The sequence below is a fragment of the Phalacrocorax carbo genome, chromosome 2 (assembly GCF_963921805.1).
Source record: "Phalacrocorax carbo chromosome 2, bPhaCar2.1, whole genome shotgun sequence".
Taxonomy (NCBI): Eukaryota; Metazoa; Chordata; class Aves; order Suliformes; family Phalacrocoracidae; genus Phalacrocorax; species Phalacrocorax carbo.
In genome coordinates this window covers 56,246,838-56,261,081 of record NC_087514.1, presented here as the reverse complement: position 1 = coordinate 56,261,081, position 14,244 = coordinate 56,246,838, and the positions used below count along the sequence as shown (strand labels likewise).

General features: G+C 37.6%; 1 protein-coding gene across 9 annotated transcripts in view; it reads right to left on the bottom strand.

The window, feature by feature from the left end:
• Positions 1-14,244, bottom strand: part of PTPRM (protein tyrosine phosphatase receptor type M) — a 495,715-nt gene that overhangs the window by 147,415 nt on the left and 334,056 nt on the right. For 5 of the 9 annotated variants that reach the window (XM_064442976.1, XM_064442977.1, XM_064442980.1 and 2 more), the window contains one exon: positions 12,954-13,086. In XM_064442976.1, coding sequence (XP_064299046.1) covers positions 12,954-13,086 — 133 coding nt within the window. Of the gene's footprint in view, positions 1-5,873; positions 5,904-12,953; positions 13,087-14,244 lie in introns of all 9 variants that reach the window. The other 4 variants (XM_064442974.1, XM_064442975.1, XM_064442979.1 and 1 more) reach the window with 1 other exon arrangement.

Genomic DNA, 14,244 nt, shown 5'->3' with positions numbered 1-14,244 from the left:
AGTGATTTGAATACCAAACTTTATAGGAAGCTACAAACAATGTCAACAGACTAATTGAGGAATTAATTCAATCCACAATTTTATTGAGAAGAAGGTCCACCCTGGTAAACTGGTAACATTAACTGAACCAAGACTCAATATGGGACAGCAACACAAATACTCAAATACAAGGGTAACTTCTTTAATACACATACCTGACCTATCCTCTCTTCCCCTCCTGAATATATGTATTATGTCTTAGTGTTATAACTAATAAAGATAGGCTTTCAGGCTTATTCTACAAGAGTATATGGAATCCAAAGTTTCTACAAGCAATCTCAGTATTCAATTCCAATCCCTGTATATTAGTTTAGAAAAGCAAGACAAAGCTTTTATTAACGTGGAAAGAACCAAGACGTCTCTAGACTCCATAAGCATTTATTTTTCCTATGGTTACATTGGTGCCCACACTAAATCTCTGGTACCTTCACAAAACAAGCAGTGTAAACTGAAACTGCCTGTTTAAGGACAGAAATATCTCCAAGCCCTGGCTCATCTGCAAATTTACTGCTTGACACTGAGGGAGTAAGGACAGTAACTGAGTGTGATTGTGCGACTGGCATCAATCACTTCTGATACTTCACCTCACTGTCTCTGTAGTACCCATTTATTTTGAAAAACCCAAACTTGCAGCACATTAGAGATTATGGTTTCTCACTCAACACATCCGTGCTACTGTGGTTTCGAAAAGTCTGCGTAACTTCAGAAATGACTATGGGTTTCCTATGTGTAGGTATTAGAAAAGTAACTTGGAGTGAGTATCTAAACATGCCCAGAAAACACGAACTAAAGCAGAGCTATTCCTCTACATGAAAGATCTGATCTCTGTGGCACTTCAAGAAAGCTATTTCATATAGTCAGATCACTGCCCCGGGGGGCTCACATACTTCAGAAAGAGCTAATAAAATTAAAAAAAAAAAAAATTTACTTCCTGGTGGTCTGAGTGTTAAGGATTATTTATAATTTATTCTACAGAGAAATGGGAATATAAGCCTTGGCTATAAAGCAATACAATCTGATCCAAAAGAATGAGAAGATACACGAAATGAGTATAAGAAATAATGACTTCAGAGAGATTTTAAAATATTATGTGTTGTATTTTAATTAAAAATAAAATTCTATTTCTGAGATTGCTTAGTATCTCCACATGAAAGCCAGATATCATACCTCTGTACTCAAAGCATATGGCACACAGCCCACAAATGTATTTTTCAGTGATGGCGATTTAGTGAAACACCCTCCTTGCTATTTTGGGCACTGCATATTATCCAAAGATTTTAATATGTTGGCATTCTAGACCTTGCCAGATGCAACAAAACTCATGAAGCATCCCCAAATAGTTTAAATCTGGCTTACAAGACAATTACAGAAATCCACGTTTATTTTGGGTTACATGATTCTGTGATACAAGTCTATGTAACTATGCATATATAAGGATTCAGAAGAGATCACAGGCATAGTCTAACAGATCAAACGCATCCAACAGTTCAAACACATTCACATTGTAATGTTCAGTGCTCTCCTCCACCAGCAACACAAACTGATGAACTTATTCTAGTTCCAGGGGCAGCTGCAGTTGAGAAACAGGACCATTTCTAACCTGTCTCACTATTTTCAAATTGCTACAGAAATTTTAAATGTGATGACTGCATATTTCCTGGACTTATTCAGAAAACATTGTTAAGAGTTTCGACACCATTGAGTTGTTGGAAATTTTATGACTGCTTATTAGGGTCATTTTGCAATTCTGCTAACCTTGTGCTTTCTGCCGTCAGTACGAGGTCAGTAGCAATGGGACTGGGGAAATGAGCCACAAATTAAGCCTCTGTACAGAGCTTCAGAAGCCAGCATTGAAAATCTGCTAGTGAAGCAAGAGACACAGAGCTAACTAAACTGCGAACAGACTCCCAGGCTCCTGAGCTCAAATCAGATACACAAGAAAAGCGTACCTCAGCTGGGCCCCAAACTATCCAATTCTCATGGAAAGGACGGTATGTTTTTATTTGCATTTATATGAAAAAGCTCAATGTTCGTAGAACTGATTTTCTTCTAGGAGGAATTTTGTCCTCTTTGAGTCACATACAAAGTACTAGGCAATAGGACCTCTAGTCCAATACAGTCCATTTTAGTCATGTTTCAACATTGTATTAGGCTTCTGGATTGAGATTTCCATACAGAGGATGTACCCGTGAGGCACTTCTGTCCTAAGTCACCTAACTAGATGATTAGTGCTGGGACAGACAATATCAGATTCCATACTGTTAAGATCTCAAAACGAATACTACTTTATGAGAATACTGGCAATAATTGTCTCCTGTTTCCCTACTTCACCTTTCAGAATTTGAAATGACTTGTGAAAAGGCACAAAAATAGAACATTATGCACCTAACTGCTGCGCAGCACCATTGTTGCGTAAGTACTTAATTTCAATAATTATCATAACATACCATTTTGATATCAAGTTCAAACTGAGGGACAACATCAAAAGCTACCTTCACAACTTTGTACTTTAATTGGGCGTACAACTTACTCATAGCAATGTAATGAAGTCTTTTCTTGAAAGCAACGTATAACAGCTACAGTTTGTAACTATCTGCCCCAGTATTTGCTGTAAATTGAGTTCCCCAAACTCCCTATCAGGTGCCAGTGTCTCAAGTAAACTCAGATGGTCCCGGTGCTCATTTTCTTTGTCTGATGCCTGAATTTGCATGAATCTAGCTATGTTAGCTCCTGACTAATGATTAATGATCTCCAAGGGCAGAATCTTTATCAAAATGAAGATGTCAAATATAAAACTTAATGGCCATCGGTCAGCACAGTGGCACTCGTTGTCACCTGAACAATAGGCCTGTCTAGTTCATTTAACCATAATTACACAATAAACTACTAAGGTACTAACCATAATTACACAATAAACTACTAATGTACGTCTCCGTCTCTTGCCAATGTCACAGGGGTTTTGCCCATTGGAAAATGTGTCAGGAGACACAAGCAGTCATGCCAGAGCTGGCTGCCATGCTGAGAACACCAGTCATTAGAAGTGTCACTAATGACACTGTCTCCATTCTTCTTTTTTTCTCACCTGGAATCGACTGCAAAATCAAAAGAACTGCTGCAGAGTTAATGAGCACTATTAAATTTGCTCTAATCTTAAGAACAAAAGAACTAACAGGACTAACTACGGCCAGAAAAAAAAAAAAATCATCTGCTGCCTGACTGAGGTGAAAGGTAAAAAATGCACCAGTTCTCAGGAAAGCAAGAGTGGGAGGAAAGATGCTGTCAGAGGCACTTAAGTCCATTAAAAAGAAGTATAATTCTCAATAGCAGTACTCAACTTCTTTTCTGTAACATCTCTTGACTGGCTAACTAGTAAATACAAGATAAAACGGAAATAATTCTCTGCCAAATATGCACAGCTGTACGTCCACCTCTGATGATTCACCAGCAGTTCCAGGCATCTGCCAATTTTTTCTTTTTTAATTTTAATTTCGGATGGATCTAGAAGTGGCAGAGATTGCAGTCTACTAGGGAAGAGGAGTCCACAGCACATAAGGAAAGCAGCACACAAGACAATAGTAACTATTTCAGTGCATAGATGCTCGCTTGGATGTTACAGCTTGCATTTACAATAACTAATCAGTAAATTTGAATATGATACTCAGTATAGAAGTGGTAAATTAGCAATGGCAGAGTACTTCAAATTATGTTTCTCAAAATATAGAACATTTTATAATCCATACCAACTTCCTCAGCTAAAAATAAAACTGTAATGAATTCTGCATTCATCTAAGTTTTCCACCAATTTCAGTGAAATTGCATGGTGCGTAAACAGGTGGAGAATTTGGTCCAAAATATTTCCTCTTTTGGGGTCTGATCTTGTCTGCTCTTTTCAGGGGTCTTACTTCCCTTCTTTCACCAGACAGGGAGCAAAATGATACAAGGTCAAGATCACACAATTTCTTTTGGAAGAGTTAAAGTACCCAAACTACCTAGTTACTGAATTTGTATCACACTAACAAAAAGACCGATCTTTTCTTGAAGCTGCTGTGAGAGTATTCCAAATACTTAAGTGAAGCCCTATTCCATCCGCTATTAACAGTCTCTATGATTGCAATTCTGGGGACAAAACCTGTTTGTAAAACTTACAGAAACATTTCAATTCACATATTTTCCATTGTCAGTGGAAAAAGAGAAAAAAAGATATAAATCAATTTATTTGAATAATGAAACAGTTTTTCATTTAATGTTTCATTTGTTTCAATTATTTTTTTTACTTAGCCTGGAGACATGAATCATATTAAAATATTAATTTAAATATATTTACTTATTATGGCAACAACATAGGATATGACTTACTATATTGTACTCTTTTGACATTTAAAAAATGTTTAAATGGTCCCAAACTGAAATTTTTTTTGAAGGTCTATTTCATGGAAAACACGGTCTTTTCATCTTGGGAACAGAAACAAATTTTGAAATACTGTATAGGTGGAAGAGATAATTTTTTCTGACCTTTGCATTAACACAGTGCTTTAAAGAACAGCTTAAAAAAATTGCACTACATGTAAAGTGTCGAATAATGTAATATGAAATCTGAATTACCAAGTAAATGAGAGGTTTCAACGTATTCAGAAGTCTTAGGGAATTTCAGCTAAGAGGTTTAAGTTGCTTTAATTCAGTCGAAGCATGGTTCTGCTTACCAAGTTGTCAAGTTAGCAAACATTTACTAATTTTTCCATAAATTCTATAAATGAATGTTTGATGCTTTTTCAAAATATTAATTGAAAAAATATGTATTTAAGAAGTATGAGGAGCAAATAAAAAGGAACATGAGAAACTTAATATTTTTTTTAAACAAAAGCTTTACTGGAACGTGTTCCTTTCAAGAGCATACTACTACCATACGTACCTGAAAACTAGTACTACAGTCTGTTCTATGCAAGTAACAGCCCATCTTCTGTAACTATATAAAAATATCTCCCAGCTTCCCATGACTTTCAAACCTGAGCTGTAAAGAAGACAGGTATCTACTGGACAGCTGATTTTTGCTGCTGGCTGACAAAATTAAACAAGCTTAAATGCATTTCATTTCGTGACTAAGCAAGAGCCCTAATATTTTGCCAAGAACTATCATGTACCCCGTGTACCTGGAAAGTGAGAAAAGGTGAATAGCCTCAGAAAGGGACTTGCTAAATTCAGAGAAGAACCCTTCTCATTCAGCACCTGCTGAAGGCAGGGAACGAAACAAAGGCCTTCGGTAAATAAGGAATCATATAATGGTATTACTACGAGCAGTATCAAAATGAAAAGTTATTACTTACGCAAAGTTACGCTTCATCTTGCCCTAATTTTTTAGTGCTCTCTCCTTTGAAATTCACTCCAGTAATGGTAACTCATGATGTCTATGCATGATCATTATTCATGAAAAAGTAGCAATATGTACACAGCAACAAATGGAAATGCTTGTACGTGTCTAACCAATGCTATATACTCAACAGAACAAATGAGAAAGAAACCACTGAATAAATTCTAAAAATAGTTACTTAGGCATGAAAATTTCTCAGAGACATGATAGTACTATTTTTACCTGCTACTTTTCAGTTAAGAAAATTTGTTACATAATGATATTCAAAGGACTCTAATGCACAGTATGAAGCATAAGAAACTGCTACAAAGCTAAATATTTCATTACATTGTTGACCATGTTGTTTTTATCTTGGTACAACTTTTACAAAGTTTGTTTTTATAAAGGAACTTTCAACATTAGCATTCACTACTTATGCATGGAACAACATGGCAGAAAGTGTGTCTCTGATGACAAAGAAATTACTTACAGGTAATAAGTGTAGGAGTGATAGCTTCTTCTGCCATGATGGTGGAAGGATTAGGCAGTGGTGGAAAAGATGAAATGGAAGGAAAGAAAAGCCAAATATTAATGTATGAAAAATCAAGATGAAACTGAGACCAGAACTGGTGACACAAATGAAAGGTAGCAAGAATGCATATCTGGGCATATCGTGCAACGTGTCTGGAAAGAGAGATGACATATCCAATCTCCATAAAACTTTAAGCAATGCAATATATAATGCATCTTCAACTATTAAATCAAATCACCTTAAAACAGACCTACTATCTAAGTAATGTTAGATATTTAATGTATATTTATCTCTGCATATACTACACACACAAACACACCCAATTAAAAAGATAAAACACCTCTGATTACACTTCAACTGCATTAGGAATAAGGATATGGACCTTCTAACACGGTGTTAGAAGTTTAACAATGCAGAATTTCAGAACATGTATTAAGTGGCTTCTCTTCCTGTCAAACTACTGCAGAATCTTTGGATATCTCTTCTTTTACTTAAAGAAATCAATTCTGCCATTGACAGGACTAGAACTTGGTTCCAGAGGGGAAAAATCAATGGCCAGAGCTTTTTAAAAATATTAGCTCTTTTAATAACCATTTAAATTCTGAAGAAAGAAATTACTTATTGCCACACAAATAAAAAGGCTATCCTTGCTGGCTAGAATTATTTTGGTGGTATTTCCCCATGTGGCAGAGGGAAAAATAAGAACTGATCCTGTAACCCTGTTATTTCTGCCCACGTGAATGTCACAAAGAAAAAAGTTGGAGGCCTAGTACCACCATCTTGAGAAATATGGACCCAATCAGTCTTTCCTGCATCGTCTCTTGCACAGCCAGATCCTCCACCCAGACATGCTCTGCATGAGCACGAAGTATAGGAGCCCTCCAGCCACACTCTTCTGCTTTACATCTCTCCCTCCCTCAGTTATGAGCCCCACTACAAGCCGGACTGCAACTCTCCAAAATGGGCAAGTTCCAACCTAAACGAATTCCATATATTGACTGCAATTAAAAAGAGGCTGGAGATCTTAAAACATCTCTGGGCATAACGTCAAGTAGCATTCACATGTGGGTAAGATAAAAGACTGAAAAGAACCATGTAGGCATTTGTCATTTTTACAGCACATGCACACAGCCCTTTGACTACGGAGGAAACATGTAAACAGGCCTTGCAAAGGACTCTAACGTTAACTTGCCTCTAGCTACATGCTTCAGGCATCCCTTTGAAAACGAGGCTTTCATCAAATTTTCCCTCTCATCTTCTTTGTGTGAAGATGTCGTTAGAAATATTCCCAGTTTTTATTCCCGTTTTTCTGATGCAAACAGTATTGTTCAAACACAAGAGGCTAGATACTGAATATTTAATCATGTGGCACATCTGCAAAAATGCACACCTGTTAAAGTTGAGTTTTAAAAGGTATCTAAGAACAGAGTAAGGGGAAAGCTGCAAAAGTTATATGCTGCTTCCACCAGCACATACCCCATTGCCTTCAGTAAGGAGCACAGGATCAGGTCCTATCAAAGCAGATCAACTTACCTTCTCTATTAGCAAAGGGTTGTTTTCTGGTTCAGCTGTAATTGTATCTCCCCCTGCCCGTCTTTTCAGAATTACTCATTCTCTCACTTTCATTTAGAATCTCAGGACACTGCCAACCCTGTTCTTGCCATATGTTGCCATGACGGAGATTTAAAGTAATTAGTACAAATGTTCTCATACTTCTAAAAGATGTATAATAATTTGAAAAACAACAATAAATACAATTAATCAGTGAAGCACTGCTGGTACTTATATGCAAAATTCTGCCAAATATGTTATAGAGATAAATTATTCCTTATTGAAAAAATGCTGAAAATCCAGGAGCTTTAATTTGTGTAAATGCCCCATTAAAAATTTGTATAAGATGAGAAAAATCAAAGTCTCAAGCTCCAGTTATTTTTATATTGTTACAGTTGTGAGATTTTCCATATGAAAGTCCTTGATAAAGATCCCTGTGGTTTTTGACTCTCAAGAATACCAGACACTGAAAAAAAAGGGCAAAAAAATAAATTAAAGACCTACAGAAATGGAAAGTTTTAGATTTGCAAGTCCTCAGGCCACATGCAAAAGCACCATTCATGATTGAAAAGATTTAGCTTTTTCAAGAAGTATGGACAAGTTCCATTTTACTTCCTACATAATATATACAAACTTACTCTCTCTATGTATGAAAAGTCTTTTTCTGTTAAAGAGAGTGACCAAACGATGTTGGCCAACCTTGGCCAAATTTTCTTCTGTGCATGGCTTTCAGTCACCTCTCACTAGAGAGGCTATTTTACGTCAATAAACTTTTTCTGTGCGCAATGATAATATAAAGCACTTTTATATCCTTCAGGACTGAAGACATAAATAAGTTTCATAAATACCACCTGTAGAATAAGGCCCCACTAGAAAATTTATCAAAACCAACACAGCTGGCTGTAGGAGGATTGTCCCACTAGAAGGGAAATCTTCTGGAGCTGTGTAATTACCACAGTGATTTCTTTCACTGTCTCTCTTCTGTAGCTGGCCGACAGGGAAAAACAAGGCTCAGGGGTAGCGCTGGGAGATGTCTGATTTTCCTTCAGCCCTATTGTCTCCAATTTCTATCCTAACCGCTTGAAATTGTTGGCAAAGGTGTATTACTGAACTGCCTGATTTGCTTTCAGGGAAGGGGGCCGATGCATTCTCAGCCCGGCATTGCACCGAGTGCAAAAGCCTTCCTTATCCACTGCCGAAAACCAGGGTCTCTGAGTTAAGCAGATGCCACAATTACATACGTTAGAAACTACTGGAAGACTCGGGCATGGAGACAGCTGAAAACAGAAACTAAAGATAGGCAAAAGAAAATAACTTCTTTATGGAGAAATGCAATTATCAGAAAAACTCCATTTCACAACTGAAGCAGAAGACAATATAACTAAATTTTAATAACCACTTCTTTACTGCACTCCCACTGCAGCAGCAAGATGGCAGCCCCAAAAAGAAACAGCTCCCTGAAAGCTGCTTATACTTTTAAGCAAACTTTGGACCAATAAATCTGATTTCTCAATTTCTGCATATTTTTTTTAACTTCTCTGAAAAAGAATATAAAAGTAAAAAAAAGGAAAAGAGAAAAGAATAAAGCAGTAAGGTTCTGATTTTTCCAAGTCTTGATTTAATTGCTATTACTTTTACAAAGGTTGTGGGAACAGTTCTCTCATTTTCACTGCTCTACTTTAAGTTAACCAAAAGGTGAACTTGCTGCTTTTTTCATTTTTTATAAAGTCCTATGCAGGTATATCAAAGACTGGCAAAGATCAAGGGCCTTGTCTGAGATTTAATATTCAGGATCAGATTAAAAATCCACTTTACTGTGGAGCAATACTGTGGAAACACATGTATTGGTTTCCACCAACTTTGTGTTACCTGTTATGTGAGAGATTCAGAGCACACTGAGGCGAGGAAAGCCTACTGACATTATTCTGACTTCACAAAGAAGACTCATCTCATTGATATGACCATACTGGAATCAGGAATAGCTTGCAGGTTCCTAGTCTACATTACATGACGTCTTTAGGCAGGAATGTGGTTGAATGGATAAAGAAAAGATAGAACAGAACAGATAAAGAACTCTAAACAACCAAGTGGGGAGAAAAACAAGAAAGCACTAGGAGTCTTCCCTTGACCCAGGTGACAAGCATACAAACCTGCTTTGCTTTACTCGAAGACTGAGTGTCCACACAGAAAATGTTTCAGTGTCCATGATGTTCCTACCCTCACTAGTGACTCCATACCGTACACTGAATAGTTAGGCTGCCTAATCTCTCTGTTTATAATATAACCACTTCAGAAGACTGCTATATAATGAAATTAATAATGATACCTAATGACTATTGATACTTGCAGAACTTCTCTACCTACTGGATATGGTCCATAGTGACCATATCCAAAGCATGTCTGTGCTGCACTGAAAACTGTTTTGAATGTTGGTCTTGCTGAATTAAAAGTCAGAGGCTGATCTGTGAACACCTGTGGTGCCTGGCACCAACCAAGCAAAGAATGGTTGCTGGATGAAATGAGGTGGCTATTAAAGGAATATGTTGGACAAAGTCATGGTTATCACATACAGTAAAACTGCTTTCCAGATCTCTTGACAATGGAAAGAAATGGTTTGAAATTAAGCTAATTATGCACTGTGAAGCCCCAGAGACAAAGTAAATTTGATGTACTGGAGAGATCTGGAGATCAAGTCTACATGGACCCATTTCCATGAAAGAATGAATAACAGACAGTATATGCCTTGGGATACGCCTTGAGATAGTGGAGTGTCAATGGGATATTGCTGTAGGCAACTCCAAGCAAGACAAGTTTCAGAGCACATGGACTCGGCATGGTAAAACCTAGCATTGCAGCCCAGAGAGTCTGAATGTAAGAGTGCAGAGATGAAAGTGGCTCTCCGTGGAAAGGTGCCACTGAATTACAAGGTGCTATTTTATTTTTCACTCAGATGTTTACTCCAGGAAAACTCCTGATAAAGTAAGTGAAATAAAATGATCAAGTGCAGTAGTCAAACGACACTCTAGCTTGATAAGATTGTTTCACAAAGTAGCACCTAAAGTATCATAAAACTGCAGAAACACTACAGTTGTACTAAGCTTGCAGAATGATTTATACATTTTCTTCAAATGCATAATGTATACACAGTAACTGAACCAAGGTGAAACCATAGGGGCTCTCAGCAGCGTAGTGAATTAATGCACCAGTAACAATCTATTGAATAATCGGTTCATCTTTTGCTTAAGCCATGAGCGTAATTGTATTCAAGACCTTCTATGCTACAGCATCTGCTTTAGGGGTCTGGGACACAATATACCTACCTCCTGAAACTCTCATTAAAGCCTAGTCACATCCTGTTACACAGATGAACCATTCTTGCTTTTTAATATTCACTTCAACTCATTTCACAGTTTGTTTTGTTCAAGGCTGCAGCATCATTCTGGGATATGTTTAAGTTATCGGTATCATTCTTTCTGTACTACACAATGAAATTGTATGTATTTGGTAGCAGAGTTCCTGGACTTGTACTTTCAATAGTTTCATCTCTGTCATAAGCAGATTTATTTCAAACCCCAGAGAAGCTCACATAATGCACTTTTTTTCTAACAACAGAACTACTATGAATAATAATTACTGTGCTGTGGTAGACAGAAGGAATCAAGTATCCTTCTGCATTAACATGCAAACACTTAGGATTCGAGTCTTCCTGCCTCTAACAATTAGATTATCAAAGAGCTTTTCCCTAGAGAATGAAGCTAGAGCTGGTATAGCATCCATTTAGCCAGAGACCCTGACACCTTATTTTCTTTGAAACTATCTGGATCATTTTGCGATGCCCTCCCTTCAAGATTAAGAAGACCTTGTTTCCCTTGGGTGAATATATTCTACCTTTGGTGCAAACATTTAAGGAGAGGCTTAGAACTGGAAGAGAGAGAGTGATGAATGCTGGTTAGGAATTGTGTGAAGAAGGATTGCCCAGACAATGTGAGAAGCCTTCCTCCCTGCATGCCAAGTGCTGTGTCTGGCCCTAGGGAGGAGTTTGGGAGTTCAACTCTTCAAACTGAAAGTATGAATGATACAAGAATTCAGAAGTGGGAAGAAAAAAAGTACTGCAAAGTCAGAACAGATTTTAACTCCTCTACGCTGTACTCTACTGAGAAGATTTGGTAACCGGGTTAATTTCATTGCCCCAGCCAGACTTACCCTGGGGCTTAACTCTCAGTCTCTTCTGTATGGGAGCTTTTGACTGCTTTACCTACCTCTTGTCTTGACCCAGCCCTCAGCCCTGGCCACAGCTCACCTTTCTCTGCACAGAGCTCTTCTAACTCATGGCCCTGCTGCTGTCTTCAAGGAGAGCGGAAAGCAGCTACTTCTGTTGCCTGCCCTGAGGCACTGTCAGGCAGCTGCCTCCTTAGCTGTGCACCTTCACTGTTCACATTCTGGAAGAATTTCAGGCAGCTCAGGGTTTTGGACTATCTCAGACCTGCCAGACTAGTTAACATACAATTAAATCACATAGTGTTAGGATGAGCAAAATGAGGCCAAGATTGCTCTCAAAGAAAAGGGGATAATACAGGGTGAATGGCAAGGAGGTGAGGGGTTATGGGACAGTAAGAAGACTGTGGTAGATATGGAAGAAGAATTCATGACCCCCTTTACACAGCTCTCACACATTTCCAACCCCACCTCTGCAGCTACAAATCTCACATTGCTCAGGATACAACCTAAAACCTTAATTCTATTTGCTGATGAATTTCCCCCAATCTAGACTTCTATCATCACATGGATTTTTTTCTTACCCATGTCACCTTCCTAGCTATGAGATATTTTTCCCTCTGTTATTTTTCCATTTACAGTGTTGAGAAGGGCAACCAGGTTTAAAAGCCTTACACTTCTAACATAGCAGTTTTCAAATTATATTCAAAGCAAAACAATCTCAGTGCCTGTGTGTGTTTAACCAGCATTTGGAAACATTCAACACTACTGCAACATTTTGATTTGTTTTCAGGGAATGAAGTTTATGCAGAACAATTGAGACGCCATTCTTAGCGCAAATTACCTTAGCTCTAGCTCCTGTTTGAGGATTTCTTTTACACTCAAGAATGAAACTACATGTAACTTTCAGCTGAGCTGTTGAATAGAGTGGAGACTCACACTTTCAGGACAGAGATACTGTTCCATTATTAGAGTCCATCATGCAGTACTAATGCATAAAGTGCTAGAATCATTAACCTCGAGTTGTTTTTCTTCTAAAACAAAGCCACAAACATTAATTCAAAGAAAATGTTATGGGATGAAACAGATACTGTGGTTTTATAAAAACCCAACAAAGCTTTGGGGGTGGGAGGGAGCAGTACTTTAGTACATAAATTCTGTGGGAAAGGGCACTCAGGTGGCTGGATACTTCAGCCAATATCAAACTGAGAACTGTTGTAGGAGATACTGTGATATGAGTATGTACATAGAAAACATGTATGAATTGCTCACCTTTTCTTCATTACCAGCACAACCCCCAGAAATATAATGACGAACAGCAAGATGCCCGCAATGACCCCAGCAATCTTAACAGTATGGTCGGTCTGCTTCTCAGGCTCTGGGTCCGGTTTTCGAGTGGCAGCCCCTATGGTATCAGTAAAAGGAAAAGAGGAGAGAGAAAAAGAATAAGGATGTTATTTTTTTGATGTTTATACATTTAACCTACTAATGTCATTAGTCTTATCCAGGGCCAACAGATATCAAGCTTGATCTTCTAAGAAAAAAATCCTGCTTTCATATGCATTGACAGGAATATAATTCTTCATATTATTCCACATACTGCAAGACCACAACACAGGTGGGTTACCACTGCCAGCCCTGACTGTTTTATAAGAGCCTCTTCACAGATTCACAAATTTCTATATTATTATTATCTGTGCTGGCTCCCTTTTCTGTCTGCCATTTAGAAACTTGCTAACAACACAATAACTAACCTAAGCCTTTATCCAGATTTGATTTGCTGGAACATTCCTCAATTATTTTTCATAAATGAAGCTGTAATTCCATAACATATTAGCTTAAACACCTGGAAAAGTGAGATAAGCTCATTTACCATGCATTTTACCCACAATTGTTTTTTACACAATAGACTTTTTTTTTTTTTTTTGCCTTTGGAAATCTAAATCTAGGTCACATCTGGTAGGCAAAAAGACTCCTTCTAAGCAATTTATTCACAAAGTGGGAAGCAGCTGATGATCACACCACTGGCACCCACATTTAATATCTGTTTAAATGAGATAACCAGTGCCTTACAGCAGCTACTGTCTTAGCTCTTCCAGCTTCTCCATTTAAAAAAATAACATCGTTTGTACTGTTTACTGTATAATGTGATGGAACGTCAAATCCACGTCTGATGAAATATCCATTTCCTCTACTAAATGAGTTCAGGATGAAAAATCTTAAGGAAGCAACATTCAATTCACTAAACTGATTTTATTTTTTTTATGGACTTCCATTTTTTTTTAATCAAAACATGACAGCATTCATCATTTGAGGCACCATGCTATAAAGTGGACACAGGGATTTATGGATCACTTTCCTGGTATAGCTTTTTTGGGAAGGGAGAAGGAAGAGTAAAGCCTAAGTGAAGTGTAATATTTTAAGACCCCATTCTTATCTCAGTATCTGGGTTACAGAGGATTTTGAAAGCATCAATTACGTTTACTCGTTTCTTCCCTCCTTTTTGTAGAAAGAAAGCAAATTAGTGATTAATTTACATGCAGAGATATTTTCTGAAAAGTAC